The sequence below is a fragment of the Mesoplodon densirostris genome, chromosome 9, assembly GCF_025265405.1.
Source record: "Mesoplodon densirostris isolate mMesDen1 chromosome 9, mMesDen1 primary haplotype, whole genome shotgun sequence".
NCBI classification, from domain to species: domain Eukaryota; kingdom Metazoa; phylum Chordata; class Mammalia; order Artiodactyla; family Ziphiidae; genus Mesoplodon; species Mesoplodon densirostris.
This window is the reverse complement of record NC_082669.1, coordinates 99,277,167-99,293,854: the sequence shown is the minus strand read 5'-3', so window position 1 is coordinate 99,293,854 and position 16,688 is coordinate 99,277,167. Positions and strand designations below refer to the sequence as shown.

Sequence of the window (16,688 nt, the reverse complement as noted above, 5' to 3'; positions counted from 1 at the left end):
CGCAGCCCCCGTGCGCCCGCGCCCAGCGCCTGCCGCCGGCAGCCCCGCAGGCAGGAGCCCGGTCGGCCGGGAGGTGGTGCTCGCCTACCCGCGCCCGGGCCCGCGCGTTGCCGGGCAGCGGCTTGGAGGCTCCGAAGGGGGCGGAGCGGCGAGGCCGGCGTGCGGCTGGCGGCCCCCGTCCGTCCGCGGTTCCGGCCCCCGGCCAGCCCCCGCCTCGCCGGCCTCTCTCCGCGCCGGTGCGCGGCGCCCCGTCCCAGCAGTCGCCGCCGCAGCGGCCGCCCCTCCCGGGCCTGAGAGCGCTGAGCCGCGAGGCCGGGCCGGGGCGCCGACCGGGACAGCCGGAGGCGCGGCGCCGACGCCGAGGCGCGGCCATGGAGGGGAAGACCCGCGCCGGGGTCGCGCTGGTCCCGGGGCCGAGCGGCCGCGGGCCTTCCGCCCGCCGCGCCCGCCGCCGCCGCTCGGGGCTGCTGCTCCCCGGCCTCTGGCTGCTGCTGCTGGCCCGGCCGGCCTCGTGCGCCCCAGGTAAGCACCGCGGAGACCCTCCGGCGCGACCCTGCCTTCCTTCATTGCTGCTATTTTCAAAATCCGGCTTTCCCCGCCCATCCCCTTTTATTCTCCACCGCTCCCTCGCCCTCCTTTCTTGAGATGCTTTTCCATTCTTGTTGGGCCCAGCAAATAAAGACACGCAGAAAATAATACGAAAAAGCAAGCGGGTTCTGGCCAATCTTGCTGAAGGTCTGCAAAGCTATTCTGTTATCCAGGGAGCCTGTGGCGGGTCTGGTGGCTTCATCTCAGAATGTGCCTTTATTTTCCCTGCAGAACGCAGGCACTGGAATTGTATTGTGCGTGCCTATATGAATGTGGTTACATCAAATTTTTGGAAATACTTTATTGTCGGGGCGAAGGGGTACATTCGGCGTGTTTGCTTGAAAACAGTATTGCATTACTCTGGGTGGCCCTGCGTCCCCCCGATGCAGGCAGCTGGCGGTGTCCCCCAGTGCACCAGGACACAAAGAACATTCAAAGAGTATCTCTTGGAAAGCGCCCTGGCCATGGATCTTTCCAGGGAAATAGCTATTGCTGTTACTTCTGCAAAGGCATTAATACAACAGAGTGTGAAAATATTGTGGTTCTTAAGTGTCAGGGCATGAAAGGAGTAAGGGTTGTTTTTATAATAGATGCAGTTTAGTGAATGTTACCGTGGAATTAGGAGGCATGATTTATGAAGAAGCCTGTGGGCGGGTTTTGTTGTTGAGGAAATGATTTAATTCATATTGCTTCTCTGAAATGTTTATTTGTCCACCCCGAGCCTACACACAGGATGGCCTGGAAACCATCTCTGAGATGACATGCTGCAAGCCAGTGATTGCCCCAGCACACACACACTTGACCACTTTGGGGGCAGGAAAGGTGGAGTGAGCAGTGCGCAGAGCTGCTGCACACTGAACAAAACCAGAAAGCCGTGGAAGCCACTCCAAATCCTCCCTTCTCATGGGAGCAGTGCCAGAGGACTGGCAAGTGGCTTTGGAAGGAAATGGAACACATTGAAGGTGTCCCTGGACCTCACTGTCGGAATTCTAACCAGTGCCAGATAGAGGATGGGACAAAAAAGCATAGGAAGGGACTTAAGGGATCATAGAATGGAACTGCTCCTCTGACTGAAGAGGAAACTGACAGAGAAGTGACTTGCTCAAGGTCACAGGCTAGTTGGTGCAGACTCATCTCTTTTCCATTCTCCTTATGGCTCTTAACCCATGGACTTAAGCACACCTGAGACCTCCTCATAGATTTCCCATAGCTGGGAAGAACCCTGCTTAGGGAGTCACACCAGAGCTGGGGGGACAAAATGGGTCTCTTTCAGGCAGTACACAGAGAGTGTAAACAGCTTTGTCTGACCTAGCCCCTCAGCTCTCAGCCCTGCCTCTGAGTGTCCTAGCCTGTGTGTCCAGAGGAGCGGAGACCCAGGGCTTTCCATGAGAAGAGGTAATCATGAAGAGGGCTCTTGGCGTTAGTCAACAAAGCAAGCCCATCTGATACTCATGGATTCATCTGCTGGGGGACACGGCAAGCTAATGGTTCCCATTTACTGAGTGCTTGCTGTGCGCCAGGTGCTGCATTTTACTTACATGATCCAATCACACTCATTTTACAGATGAGAAAACTAAGGCTTCAGGAGTTTAGGTTAGTTTGACTCCAGACTCTACTCTTGTAACCTCTCTTCAGCTTCCCCATGTGAACATGGCCATCTGGATGTGCTGCAGATGTTGTGGATAATATAAGTAATTCTCTTGAGAAATTTAGAATAAATGGAGCTGTTTGTACTGTCCCTCCATAACTTTCTCGTCGGTACAAGTCTGTTCCTGTTCCCCCTTAACCCCCAATACAAATATGCAACCTGGTGACTTGAAATTATATTTCCGCTCTAGAGCCAACAGCACGGAAGCTGTCTTCAGCACGGAGACTTCATCATTTCATGGGTTGGTGTATTGGGCTCCCCTGGTTGAGGCACACAGAAAATCATAATAATAAAGCTGCTTCTAGGCTGGGTCATAGGATAGGAACTGAGAAGGGGAGGGACACAGCACCTGTCCTCAAGGATCCAGGTGGAGACCCAGAGCAGCGCATAAGCAGGTGCAGACCCCTGCACGGACTGTCCCAGGGCAGCAAAGGCAGTGAGTGAAAGGGCTCCTTAAAGAAGACCTCTTAAAGGTGGCCCCATCCACTTGAAGGCTGAGAGGAGTGATATTGGTGGAGGGTGGCTTCCTGATGTAGGATAGCTGGGCATGGTGAGTGGCAGGTGATCCTGAGGAGATGCTGCATTTCAGTCTACGTCTTGTCTCTGTGCCACCAGCACCCTCTGGCTCCTCTTCCTGAGTGTTGTATTTTCATCACTGGAGTGGGGCTGGGGGAGGCTTTGCCGAACCTGCCGTGGTAGTTCTCTTTCTGAAGAGTAAGTGGTATTAGTCAGAAAGTGGCATGTCTTACTCCTGCCTTGGGTCTCCTAGGGGAGGCTGTAGTCCCTTCTGTGGCTGCCTGCAGACTCTCGCCTCCTTCCGCAGGTTTGTCTTTCCTTGTTAACTTTTGTTAAATGGAGTCCACCCTCCAGTTGGTCCCCTTATTTCAGTCTTTATTTAAATTTCTGTTTTATTGATTTCTTGTCTATTTCTATTTCATTCAGCATTTTGATTGTGCCCTTTTTTGTTTGCCTGTTTAAACATTTATAAGTTTGGTCTTTTGGAAACAAATTGTAATATTTTGGACTTGTTTTTGAATGGAGTCCTTTTAGGAGATCCTACATCCACAATATTAAAAGAAAGGGTTGTGCCCATTTCTTCATCTTATTCAGGGATGTGTCTTTCTTTTTTTTTTTTTTTTTTTTTTTTTTATGGTACGCGGGCCTCCCACTGTTGTGGCCCCTCCCGTTGCGGAGCACAGGCTCCGGACGCACAGGCTCAGCGGCCATGGCTCACGGGCCCAGCCGCTCCGCGGCATGTGGGATCCTCCCAGACCGGGGCACGAACCCGTATCCCCTGCATCGGCAGGCGGACTCTCAACCACTGCGCCACCAGGGAAGCCCAGGGATGTGTCTTTCTTAAAATAATAGTTATGAAATTGATAACTTCGGAAATTATTGGAAGGTACAGAAAACAGGTATCCATAATCCCATAACCTATAGCTAACACTGTAAATAATTTTGTCTTTCCTTTGTTAACGTTAAAAAAAAGAAAACTGAATTATATGTATTTACTTTTTTCACTCAATATTTAACTTAAGCATTTCCATATTCATTAAATATTGTTCAAAAACAGTTTCCATCTTAATAATTTACTTAATTATTCTTTTATTATTTCCAGCTTTTTCTGCTGTTATAAATAATGCTAGGATGAATAGCTATGTAGGTAACGCTTTGTCTATATTTCTTTGTGCGTGGGCTCTGCTGGGTGCCTAATACGTGTCTCAGTAGGTGGTTGTTGAATGAATCAACTTTTTATGTAAAGCTGTAATGCTGAAATTAACCCAAGCAGTTTATGCAGTTCACTGTTTCACTTCATCATAACCAGCATGGAATATTATTTTTAAAACTCTTGTTGCTTTAATTTTTTATTACTTTTGAGTTGAATTTTTTAATATAAATTTATTTATTTTATTATTTTTGGCTGTGTTGGGTCTTTGTTGCTGCACGCGGGCTTTCTCTAGTTGTGGCGAGCAGGGGCTTCCCTTTGTTGCCGTGTGCGGGCTTTTCATTGTGGTGGCTTCTCTTGTTGTGGAGCACGGGCTTTCTGGGCTTTCGGTGTACAGGCTTCAGTAGCTGTGGCACGTGAGCTCACTAGTTGTGGCACGCGGACTCTAGAGTGCAGGCTCAGTAATTGTGGTGCACTGGCTTAGCTGCTCCGCGGCATGTGGGATCTTCCTGGATCAGAGCTCGAACCTGTGTCCCCTGCATTGCCAGGCAGATTTTTAACCACTGCGCCACGAGGGAAGTCCCTTGAGTTGAATATTTTCTGTTTATTTTGTATTTGTATTCTGCAAATTTTCTGTTTTTGCTTATTTACCTGTGATATACACACACACACACACACACATATATTTAAAGTTTCTCTTTATATATTAAAGATAGCAACATTTTTTTTCTCCTTTTTGTTGTGTTCTCCCCCTCCAAATGGATTTTCTTTTAAATTTTATATAATCTTGAAATTTGATTATTTTGATTAGCAAAATCTGCCATTTTGTTTTTTTCATTGCATTTATGCTTCATGGCATGTTAAATTTTTATCTTAATGCACTATTTTATTATTAGCTTTTTGAGGTGAATATTGTTATACTTTTTGAGTGGTTTAGTACCTATAAACAAAGACTTAGATAAATGTTTCCAAGGTGTGATCCCTCGAGCTTCTTTGGGACGTGTAGGTGCTTGATTTCTGTGGCTCACCCTTGGCCTACATTAGAATCTTCGGTGGTAGTAACTGGGAATCTTCCTTTTTAACAAGTTCACAGCTGATTTTTAGGCACTTTCACCTTGGAACCAATGATCCAGATACCATACACCCCTAATTGAAAGTTAATGGCATTTCACTTAATATCTTGCAATTGTCTTTTAACTGTTAGAACAGTTGATTTTAAATTGTGACATTGAAACTGTTTTTGGTTATATCTTGTTTGCTTGGTTGTCTTTGGGTTGAGAATCAAAGGGCATAGAGGACGTCATTTTAAAGCCTCACCTCCTGGCCCCTTGGGAACAGCTGCTGCAGTCTTTGTCAGGAAATGCCTCATTTAATCCTGAAAACAGAACCCAGCAGGGGTTGTGAAAAGTCACCGGGGACCTGGGAGCCACAGGTTTTCTCTCAGTGCCTTGGGTGCTAGAGGCAGCTAATTACTGTAATTATAATTACACTAGGTTGATTGTCCCAGATAGGAAGATGCTGTTCTCACTGATCTAATTTGCTTCCAAGTTGTGATCACCCACCTTTCATCTGCAGCTCACTGTGACATGATTTCTCTCTCATGTGCTTAGGCAGCATGATTTGTTGGAAAGCACATTGAACTGCGAGTTAACAAACCAGAACGTGCTCTTCTCAGCCAGTGATTTGCTGTGTGACTGTGGATAGGTCACCGTGTCCTGGGTTATTTCATCGGTGTAATAAGGGGTCGCTGAGATGATCTCTAAGTTCCTTTTAGCTCTCATATTTCAGGTCCACAGGTTGGATACCTTGGAATGTACTTGTTATAGCAACTGTCCTGCTTCTACCGAATGTTTGTGATTGTCACTGTCTCACTGTCCTGTAGATGTTCTAGCCCAGTGACCTACTGAGGCCATTGTATTCAATACTTCTTTTTTAAAAAAATCCTCCTCCACTCTTCCCTCCTGCATCCCCACCCCCAGGACACCCACCATGTCCATTTTCTCCTGATCCCTTGCATCCTAGATCCCCACTCCCACCCCACCTCATAAACCTAGTACCGAGAGCACAGGCTGTGGAGTCAGACTCGGAGGGTCATGAGAACCACGGGAGCCCCTGCAGGTGGTTAAGCAAGAAGGAAGTGACGTGACCAGATTTGCCACCTGTCACTTCATGGTGGCGTGGGGTTGATGGAAATTTTGAAAACATGTATAGACTTGGTCATGTTTATAGGCTTCAAGGAAGAATCAGTAAAGATACAGTGGTTGAAGATTTAAGAAAGAGTAGAAGTAACTGAAGGGTAATTCCTGCAAAGTGAAGAAGCTCCTGTGGGCAGAGGCTGGCGCACCATAGCGAGTGGGGGAGAAATAATAATGCGGGAAGGAATCGGAGGAGACTGACTGGTGGAAGGTTGGGAGTGAAGCCTAAGGTGATGGGAGAAATCTGTAGCGTCGCCAGTGCACATGTGATGCCGTTTGTCCTGTAGCATCTGACTGGCCATGTGTGGCCAGGGAAGGTGGGCGGTTGGCTTGAGTCAGGGTTGGGAATCTTGGGCAGACGCGGTGAAGGGCCGAGGGCAGTGGAGGATCTGTGGTGGGGATGCCGCCCTGTGGAGTCTGGGCCGGATAAGGATGGAGGGGGAAGCAGTGGATGGAGCAGTGGGAGAAGAGCGGGGATGTAGGACATGCGGGCGGGAGCGGGGACTAGGACGCGGCGGGTGCTGAGTATTTAGAACGTTGGTGCTGAAAAGGGCCAACGAGAGGGGGAAGTGAAAGGATTTGAAGCCTGAGACTTGCCCTCCTCAGATCGAGGCTCAGCCGCAGAGAGGCTGCTTTTCAACTCCAGTTTGTGCTTCGTGGTAACCGGCCGGCAACTGCCGGAGGGCCGAGTCCTGCTTTGGGGGGTGCTGTGTCTGTTCACGGGGGTGAAATAAGGCAGGACGTTAAGGGAGGGTGAAGGGGGAGCCGCAAGTAGGAGTCCCTGGGGCCGATGAGGAAGGGGAGGAATCGGCCAGTACGGGGTGGGCTGGAGGAGGAGACAGATGTGGCTGGAAGGGGCGGCAGTGAGCGCCGGAGCGAAGGCTCCCGGGGGTTTGGAGGGGATGAGACCCAGGGAAGAGTGGAGGGATTCACTTTATTTATTTTTTAAATAAATTCATTTATTTTATTTATTTTTGGCTGCATTGGGTCTTCGTTGCTGCGCGTGGGCTTTCTCTAGTTGTGGCGAGCGGGGGCTACTCTTCGTTGTGGTGCGCAGGCTTCTCATTGCGGTGGCTTCTCGTTGCGGAGCGCAGGCTCAGTAATTGTGGCGCACGGGCTTAGTTGCTCCGCGGCATGTGGGATCTTCCCGGACCAGGGCTCGAATCCTTGTCCCCTGCATTGGCAGTTGGATTCTTAACCACTGCGCCACCAGTGAAGCCGTGGAGGGATTCACTTTAGGCTGGAGGAGAGCAGGAGGAGGCTAGACCTGGGGGCAGAGATGGGCTGGTGACTGACCCCCCCGTTCGTGGGGATGGTGGATGATGCCCTCTTCTGAGAAGAAGGCAAGTGTGAGAGGGGCTCGGGAGCGTGAGGAGATACCACTGGTCTCCGGAGGAGATGGAGAGGAGGTGAGTGGACGAATCGCCGGGCGGCGTCCGGCCCGGTTGCAGTTCGGAGGCCTGTCTCGGCAGCAGGCCGGGCAGGCGCGCTCTGCTTGCCTTTCCTGCGGCCCTGGTGGCCCAGAGCCTGGGCATAACGTGAGGGGGTGACAGCCGTCCTGGGCGGTGGGTGGCACGTCTCGGCGGGAGGTCGGGGCTCGGGGGCCTCCTGCTCGTGGTGACGGACAGGTGTTGGCGGCCCTGTGGAGCCACTGGGAAACTCTCCCTGCTCCTTTCTTTGTTCTCGTGTTGGGGCCTGTGGAAGGAACCCTTCATTACTGTGGTTTTGGGTGCTGGGATTAACTTTGGAGCCAGACAGCCTGAAGGGCCGCTGTAAACGCTGGGAAATCCTGCTGCGGAGCCTTCGAAGGGGGAAGACACACACAGACACACACAAAACTTTGGAGCCAGACAGCCTGAAGGGCTGCTGTAAACGCTGGGAAATCCTGCTGCGGAGCCTTCGAAGGGGGAAGACACACACAGACACACACAAAACTTTGGAGCCAGACAGCCTGAAGGGCTGCTGTAAACGCTGGGTAAATCCTTCTGGGGAGCCTTCAAAGGGGGAAGACACACACACAGACACACAAACACACACAGACTTCCACAGCCAGCTTCTAGGAGAACTTGCACTGAGCCCAGCAGACAGGTGTGGACGGGGTGGGGGAGGGGAGGGGAGGTGGCTAGGCTTTTGCCTGCGTGCTGCGTGCTGCGTGCTGCGTGCTGCGTGCTGCGTGCTGCGTGCTGCGTGCTGCGTGCTGCGTGCTGCGTGCTGCGTGCTGCGTGCTGCGTGCTGCGTGCTGCGTGCTGCGTGCTGCGTGCTGCGTGCTGCGTGCTGCGTGCTGCGTGCTGCGTGCTGCGTGCTGCGTGCTGCGTGCTGCGTGCTGCGTGCTGCGTGCTGCGTGCTGCGTGCTGCGTGCTGCGTGCTGCGTGCTGCGTGCTGCGTGCTGCGTGCTGCGTGCTGCGTGCTGCGTGCTGCGTGCTGCGTGCTGCGTGCTGCGTGCTGCGTGCTGCGTGCTGCGTGCTGCGTGCTGCGTGCTGCGTGCTGCGTGCTGCGTGCTGCGTGCTGCGTGCTGCGTGCTGCGTGCTGCGTGCTGCGTGCTGCGTGCTGCGTGCTGCGTGCTGCGTGCTCAGGAGCGCAGTAGGAAGCCCCGCACCCAGGTTCCGCCCGGATCTACTGAATCTACTTTTTAAGGACCTGCCTTGGTGATATGTCTGCGCACTAAGGTTTGAAAAGCTCTGGCCTAGGCAGTGTCTCCTTGAGGTTGGGTGCATTTCCAAGACTTGGTTGTTGCCTGTTAGTGGGGAGTCTTTAGTTCGTAAACATTCAGGTTTCAAGTTGGTTGGGAAAACTGAGGGAAGGGGCAGCCGCGGGTTCAGAACTGGGCTGGCGTCTGGTGGGACACGTCGCTCAGAGAACTGCTCCTGCTGCTGTTTCCCCTCGGCCTGGGCGTGTTGGGAGGCCTTTCGGCCAGCCCTGCATTGCCCTGCAGTGATCTTGGTGGTGACAGCTGAGGATTACAAAAGCACCTGGAGGCAGCTGAAGCAAACAGGTGTCAAAAGTGAGGTGAACGTGGAAGCAATTCAAGTGCCTATCAACAGACATGAACAAAATGTGGTCCGTCCGTACAAGGGAGTTATTATTCCTTCTTACAAAAGAAGGAAGTTCTCATATAGGCTGCAACATGGATGAGCCTTGACATTAATGCTAGGTGAAGTAAGACAGTCACAAAAAGACAAAAACTGTATGACTCCAGTTATGTGGTATCTAGAGTTGTCAGAATCACAGAGACAGAAAGTAGAGTGGTGCCTGCCAGGGGCTGAGGGGAGGAGGGAAGGGGGAGTTAGTGTTCAGTGGGAGCGGAGTTTCAGTTTTGCAAGATGGAAAGCGTTCTGGAGATTGGTGGCACGACAATGTAAATGGGCTTAACGCCACTGAACACTTAAAAATGGTTAAGACAGTAAATTTTATGCTATGGGGGTTTTAATTTTATTTTTTAAAAGCATTTATTTATTGTCTGCGTTGGGTCTTCGTTGCTGCGTGCGGGCTTCCTCTAGTTGCGTTTAGCGGGGGCTACTCTTCGTTGCGGTGCGCGGGCTTCTCATTGCGGTGGCTTCTCTTGTTGCGGAGCACGGGCTCTAGGCGTGCGGGCTTCAGTAGTTGTGGCTCGCGGGCTCTAGAGCACAGGCTCAGGAGTTGTGGCATATGGGCTTAGTTGCTCCGCGGCATGTGGGATCTTCCCGGACCAGGGCTCGAACCCGTGTCCTCTGCATAGGCAGGCGGACTCCCAACCACTGTGCCACCAGGGAAGCCCCTTATGTGGGTTTTAAAAAACTACAGTTATTAAAAAACCAAAGTGAGGCACAGTAGGAACTAGCTGGTTGGGTAGCAGGAATGAACATTGGTCAGCGCTGGGAGCCGCGGTGGCCTGGGGGCAGGGCAGGAACACAGGACAGGTGCTCCTGTGGGAACGTGCTGGCTGAGGCAGCTGACAGGCTGGGGTGGAAAGGCCTCTGCAGACCATCAGAGGCCAGATCTGGTGGGGGCGAGTCGGCAGCTGGTGGCTAGGACAGCAGTCACATTTCCTGCACTTGGCTCTGTGGCACCGTCAGGGATCTCCAGGTCTCTCAGCCTCAGGGCCACTTCACCTCACGTCACCTCATCCCTCATCCCTCACTTCTAATCGCACCTTTCACCTTACACTTTATCTCTCACCTCACCTTTCACCTTGTGCTTTATCTCTCACCTCACCTTACCTATCCCTCATACATGCTTCTTACCTCACCTCTCACCTCACCTCACCTGTATTGCTGAGAAAGCCATTTGATGGAGGATGAGATGGGGATGGGGCCGGGGAAGGGGACTCTTGGAAGGGGTCGGAGTTTTCATCCTGGGCCTGAATAGAGTCTTAAGAATTTATAAAACCAGATTCTTCTTCCTTGCCGTTGGAATTGGGCTTTTAAATATTTGGATGCATTTTCAGACTTACAATAGTTTTATTTTTTTTCTGATTGTAAAAATGGTATGTGTTCATTCCACTAATGTGTACTTACTGTTCCCTCTGCCTAGAACATTCTTATCTTAGATATGATCTCCATGGTTTACTGCACCCCTTCCTTCAGGTCTCTGCTCAAGTCTCACGTCATCAGAGAGGCCTTCTCTAACTCTCTTTTCAAGAAACAGCAGCTCCTCCATAATTCCTTGCACCTGACCCTGATTTGTCTCCACGGCGCTTATCACCATCTTACACGGGTCTGTTTATTCTCCATCTCCCTCCACTAGACAGTCAGCTCCGCCAGGCCAGACTTGATCTGTTTGGCTCTGAGTTGTTTGTTTACCTGTGCAACAAATCTTTCTGGAGCGCCTACTCTGGGCCGACACTGTGCTGGGCCCTGGGGATGCATCAGTGAACAAAGGTAATTACATGATGTGTGACAAGGTGATAAATGCCGTGAAGAAATGGAGCAGTAAAGGGCTTGGGAGTGAGGGGCTGAAGTGTGGATCTGGGTGGTGGGGGAGGCCGTGTGGAGAGGGTGACTGTATTAGCTGCTGGGGCCTCCATAATGAAGGGCCACAAACCCGGCGACTTAAACACCATAAGTTTATTGCGGCAGCGTTCTGGTCACTAGACGTCCCAGACCAAGGTCTGCAGGGTCGTGCTCCCTCTGAAGGGCCGTGGTGGGGAGGATCTGTCCAGCCCTCTCTCCTGGATTCTGGCAAGCCTTGGCTTGTGGCAGCGAAACTCCAGTCTTCATGTGGGGTTCTCTCTGTGTGCATGTCGGTGTTCAAATTTCCCCTTTTTATAAGGACAGTCATTGGGTTAGAGGCCCACCCTCACCGGTATGACCTCATCTTAGCTACCTACATCTGCGGTGACCTTATTTCCAAATAAGGTCACATTCTGGGGTATTCGGGGTTAGGACGTCAACCTATGAATTTGGTGGGGGGCGGGTGGGACATGGTTCAAGCCATAACGGTGACATTTACTCTTAAGATTTGAAGGAGGCCAGAGGGTGAGCCAGGCAGGCCTTTGGGGGGCGGTGTTCCCTGCAGATGAAGCAACCAGCGCAAAGGTGGGAGTGTGCCCGTGTGGGGGGATGGGAAGGAGGCCAGTGCACCCAAAGCAAAGACGGTTGGGGAGGGGAGTGGGAGGAAGTGGGTGCTGAGTGGGAGTGTCACGGGACTGGTCATCACCCCAGGTAAGGTGGGAATTAGAATGAGAGGAGTGAGGTGACGAGGCTTAACACATCGGATTTGTTGCACATTTAATGAATTCCGATGGTACAAAAAGATGTGAGTTAGAAAGTGAAAATCACCTCAGGTCCCTCCACTCAGAGATAACCACTATGACGTTTTGGTGTTTCTCCTTTCAGACTTTTTTTTCACACATATAAGCACACACATACACGTGAAGGAACAGTGCTGTCTTCTACGTACGTGTTGTTTGCTGACTCGCTTTTTGTCACTTCACACTTTATCATAGAGCCTTTCCTTTGTCAGGAAATACAGATCCACATCATGATTTTACTCAGTGTTGTGGATGTTCTATACTTTATTTACCCGGTTCTCTGTTGATGGATAATTATATTGCTTTCAACTTTTGTTGTGATAAGAAAACACCACTGGGCTTCCCTGGTGGCGTGGTGGTTAAGAATCCGTCTGCCAGTGCAGGGGACACAGGTTCGAGCCCTGGTCCGGGAAGATCCCACGTGCTGCGGAGCAACTAAGCCCGTGCTCCACAACTACTGAGCCTGTGCTGTAGAGCCCGCGAGCCACAACTACTGAAGCCCACACACCTAGAGACCGTGCTCTGCAATAAGAAAAGCCACCGCAGAGAAGCCCACGTGCAGCAACGAAGACCCAGCACAGCCAAAAATAAATAAATGAATAAATAAATAAAATTAAAAAAACCAAACCAAAAAACCCCCATTGCTATGGGCATCTTTGTACATTTATTTTGGCACGCTTTTCCAATTATTTCCTTAGCATAAATTCCTGGAAATAGAACTGTTGGATTAGGCAGTATTCATGTATTAAATCTTGGTATATATTGCCAAATTGCTCTCTAGAAAGATTGAAGCAATCAACATTCTCTCTAGCAATGAATCTGAGTGCCAGTTTTGCTTCTACCTTTCCATAATATAGGCTGTTACCAATCTGTATTATCTTTGCCAAACTCATAGGTAAAAAATACCTACTTTAAAATATCTCTTTTGCATTTCCTTGCTTGTTAGTAGGCACTCAGGCCTTTGATTGAGGTCCCCTTTGCGTTCCTTTCTCTGGTTTCCCTTGCAGAAATCTCAGGGCTGACCTGGGAATAATAATACCCAACAATTACAGAGCGCTAGCCGTGTGCCAAACATTGTGCTAGGTGCAATGTATCGTGTTTAATCCATACAGCAACTCCATGAGGTAGGCACTATTGTTATCCCCATTTTACAGATGAGGAAAATAGAGGTTAGAGAGGTTCACAGACTTGCTTAAGGTCACAATTTGTGGGAGGAGTCCTCACCCTGGGAGTTTCCTTCGCTCTGGGTCCACGTTAGAGAATGACTCCATGATCTCTGCCATTGAAATGCCCACTCACAGTCTTTGCTTGCTTGGTAGAGTGAGCTCTGTGGATCCAGAGCTGCTGTCAGAGCCACCTGGGGCCCCTTGCCCGCCCCCTGCCTGTGTCAGAAGTTCTGGCTGTGAAGGCACACCCAAGGCCGGGCACATAGAAGAAGGTGCCCACCAAATATTGGTTAAGAGAAATGAAGGAAGCAGGCTTTTGAAAGTTAGGGTATTATGTGAAGGTGCCATTTTGTTTTACTTCAGATTAAAAATTTTAAATTTCAAAAATAGAAAGTTTCAGAAAGTTAAAATTCATATTATGAGCCCATATTCCATATCCTGCAGCACAGAGGGTAATTGTTTTCCTAATACCAAGTGACATTATCTTTCTCTTTTTTTTTTTTGCTGTATGCGTGCCTCTCACTGTTGTGGCCTCTCCCGTTGTGGACAGGCTCCGGATGCACAGGCCCAGTGGCCATGGCTCACCGGCCCAGCCGCTTTGCGGCATGTGGGATCTTCTGAGGCCGGGACATGAACCCGTGTCCCCTGCATCGGCAGGCGAACTCCCAACCACTGCGCCACCAGGGAAGCCCTGCATTTCCTCTCTCTTATCATGTCCTGGATAATATCCTTGTGGTTTTGATAATATTTCTACTTTGTTTCAACTGTACTATTTTTCTGTAGCTTGTTTCTGACAGCAGAGTGTGTGGTTGTCATACATCCTCTTTATTAATAAACTGGTATATACCACTGGTTTGAAAATTAATTTCTCATTAACTTTGAAATTTTGGTGGGAGGAAGTCGATACCTTAAAATAAACACATTGTTTGAATCCCAGCCAGTGCACCAAGCTGTCCTACTTCCATTGTTTTATTTGCCCCTTGAGCCTTTTTAGTTCTTCATAAAACACAGCGTCTTAACACCTTGAATTCTTGCCTGGATCTGGTGTTAAAGTTTAACCTTCTAAATAATTTCCAGAAATCTTAGGCCTGAAACTGCTCTTTTTTTTTTTTTTTTTTTTTTTTGCGCGTTATGCGGGCCTTTCTCTGTTGTGGCCTCTCCCGTTGCGGAGCACAGGTTCCGGACGCGCAGGCTCAGCGGCCATGGCTCACGGGCCCAGCTGTTCCATGGCATGTGGGATCTTCCCGGACCGGGGCACGAACCCGTGTCCCCTGCATCGGCAGACGGACTCAACCACTGTGCCACCAGGGAAGCCCCCCCGCCCCGTTTTTTTTTTTTTTTAATCAGTGTATATAGACTTTGACCATTGACATCCTTCAACTTCCTCTTCTCCCTCTTCCAATTTAGGGTTCAGCTCCTCATGAGAACAAAACAACATATAATTGTAGAATATGTATTCTGTCACTTAGGATAAACTAGTTGTGCTGCAGAAACAACCCTCAAATCTCTGTGGCTTTCAGTTTGTGGCTTCTGGCTTCACCATGCTGATCTTTCCCTTTATCTCTTTGCTGTACCTTTTGAATCCGGTTCTTGAAATTTTGCTTTCTTGGATCCTATGTTTTCTTCCATATTTGTCTTGGGTTTCCAGTGCCAGAATGCATGTCTGCAGGTAGACCAGATGTATGGAGGTCCCATTCATTCACACACGCATGCATTATTCAGCTAACACTTTTTGAGCACTCACCACCACTTGCTGAGTGCGATGCTGGATGTGGGGATACAAAGGTAAACATGGCAGTCAGTCATGGCCCTGAAGGAACTCAGTCCAGTAGGAGAGATAGTCCTATACATAAATAACTATCCAGCAGTATGCTAAGTGTTATAATAGAGGACTGCAGTGGTGATATAAAGAAGTCAGTAACTGGTAGTAAATGTAGGATGGAAGAACTGTGGGATATTTTGTTTTAAGGTGGGATGTATGATGGAGCATTCTTTTAGTGCTGAAGGGAAACATTGTTTCAGTTATCTGTTACTGCATAACAAGTCACATCAAGATTGAATGGCTTAACACAATAATGGTATTTTATTTCTAGTGGTTCTGTGGGTCAGGAATTTGGACAGGGCTCAGATGGGTGATTCTTCTGCTCCATGTAGCCTGGCCTGAGGTCCCTGACTTGGCTGAGTGTGGTTGGTACTGGGACTGGGCTGGAAGGTCCACGAGGGTTTCCCGCACATGTCTAGTATCTTCGTGCTCTTCCACATACCCTCCCTCTCTCTTCCCACGTGACTGTCTTGGGCTTTCTCAAAGAGAAGTGGTCTCGGGGTAGTAGGCTGTCATATTTGACTTCCAAGAGGGACGAAGCAGAAGCTGCCAGTTCATTTAAGATCTGGGGCCTGAAAGTTCCCCTGCGGCATTCTCTTGGTCAGAGCAAGTCACAGGCCAGCCCAGATTCAAGAGATGGGAGGGAATAGGATCTACCCATTGGTGGATGGAATAGCATGTGCTTTTGAATTGATGGTGGTCATCTTTGGAGATTATCTACCACAAGCACAAATTGGTTGAAGATAATGGGGAAAAAGGTACAATTACCAGGGTAAGTTCTCAGAAGAGACAGAAATAAATGATAAAAGCATTAGGAATTATGACAGCTAACCAACATTTAATGTGCACTTACATATGCCAGGCATTCTTCTAGTCACTCGACATGTATTAATTGTATTAACTTATTTCGTCCTGGCAACAACCCTATCAGCTACCATTATTAACTCCATTTTACAGATGAGGAAACTGATACACAAGGAGGTGAAGTAGCTCGCCTTATGTCACACAGCTAGTAACTAGGACAGGAGGGAACTCCGGAGCGTTCTTGGACAGGAAGAATGGTGCCTCTTCCACTGAGACAGATAGGACAGAGGGAGTGATGGGTGCAGGTGTGGGTGGGTGCAGGTGAGGGGTGGGGCGATGATGCCGTTGAGAAACTTAATGTCTGGTCGCCTCATTTCTTTTTTTTTTCTTTTTTTTTTTTTGCGGTATGTGGGCCTCTCACTGTTGTGGCCTCTCCCGTTGCGGAGCACAGGCTCCGGATGCGCAGGCTCAGCGGCCATGGCTCAAGGGCCCAGCTGCTCCGCGGCATGTGGGATCTTCCCGGACCGGGACACGAACCTGTGTCCCCTGCATCGGCAGGTGGACTCCCAACCACTGCGCCACCAGGGAAGCCTGCCTCATTTCTTTTTGACGGTAGGGTGGTCATCACTTCGGTGCGATGGGGCAGGAGCAGGTTGAGCTTTGTGCAAGGAGTGGTTTGTGGGTCAGTGGACCATAGCAGAAGGAATAGAGCAGGAAGCTGTCAGGTGATGGTGACGGTTGAGGGCCCGCGGAGGCGAGGGTCCTTTGTGTACAGCAGCATCCTCCCTCAGTCCCGTGGGGATTTCTGCAGCAGGGTTGTCAGGTAGAGAAGCTACATCTTGGGACTGGTTCCATAGTGGCTCTTTCAGCCCATAAGAGTATAATAGATCTTTTTTTTTTTTTAATTTTATGTTGATGTATAGTTGATTTAATAGATCTATTTTCTATCCAGCTGCTGCTATGATTGCTTCGGTCTCACAAGATTTCCCTGGTGGCTCTCAAAAAGCAGCATTTCCATCAGTGATTTGAAAAAATCCCCCTGCATTGACCCTATAGATGTTTCTTGCCCTT

General features: G+C 49.9%; 1 protein-coding gene across 3 annotated transcripts in view; it reads left to right on the top strand.

The window, feature by feature from the left end:
- The first annotated feature begins 350 nt into the window (after positions 1 to 350).
- The window catches only part of KIAA1549 (KIAA1549 ortholog), a 151,989-nt gene continuing 135,651 nt past the window's right edge, over positions 351 to 16,688 (top strand). For 2 of the 3 annotated variants that reach the window (XM_060107934.1, XM_060107933.1), the window contains exon 1: positions 450 to 522. Coding sequence is in view for 1 of the 3 variants with exons in the window: in XM_060107935.1 (XP_059963918.1) it covers positions 372 to 522 (151 nt within the window). In the remaining 2 variants the exon portion in view is untranslated. Of the gene's footprint in view, positions 523 to 16,688 lie in introns of all 3 variants that reach the window. The other variant, XM_060107935.1, reaches the window with a different exon arrangement.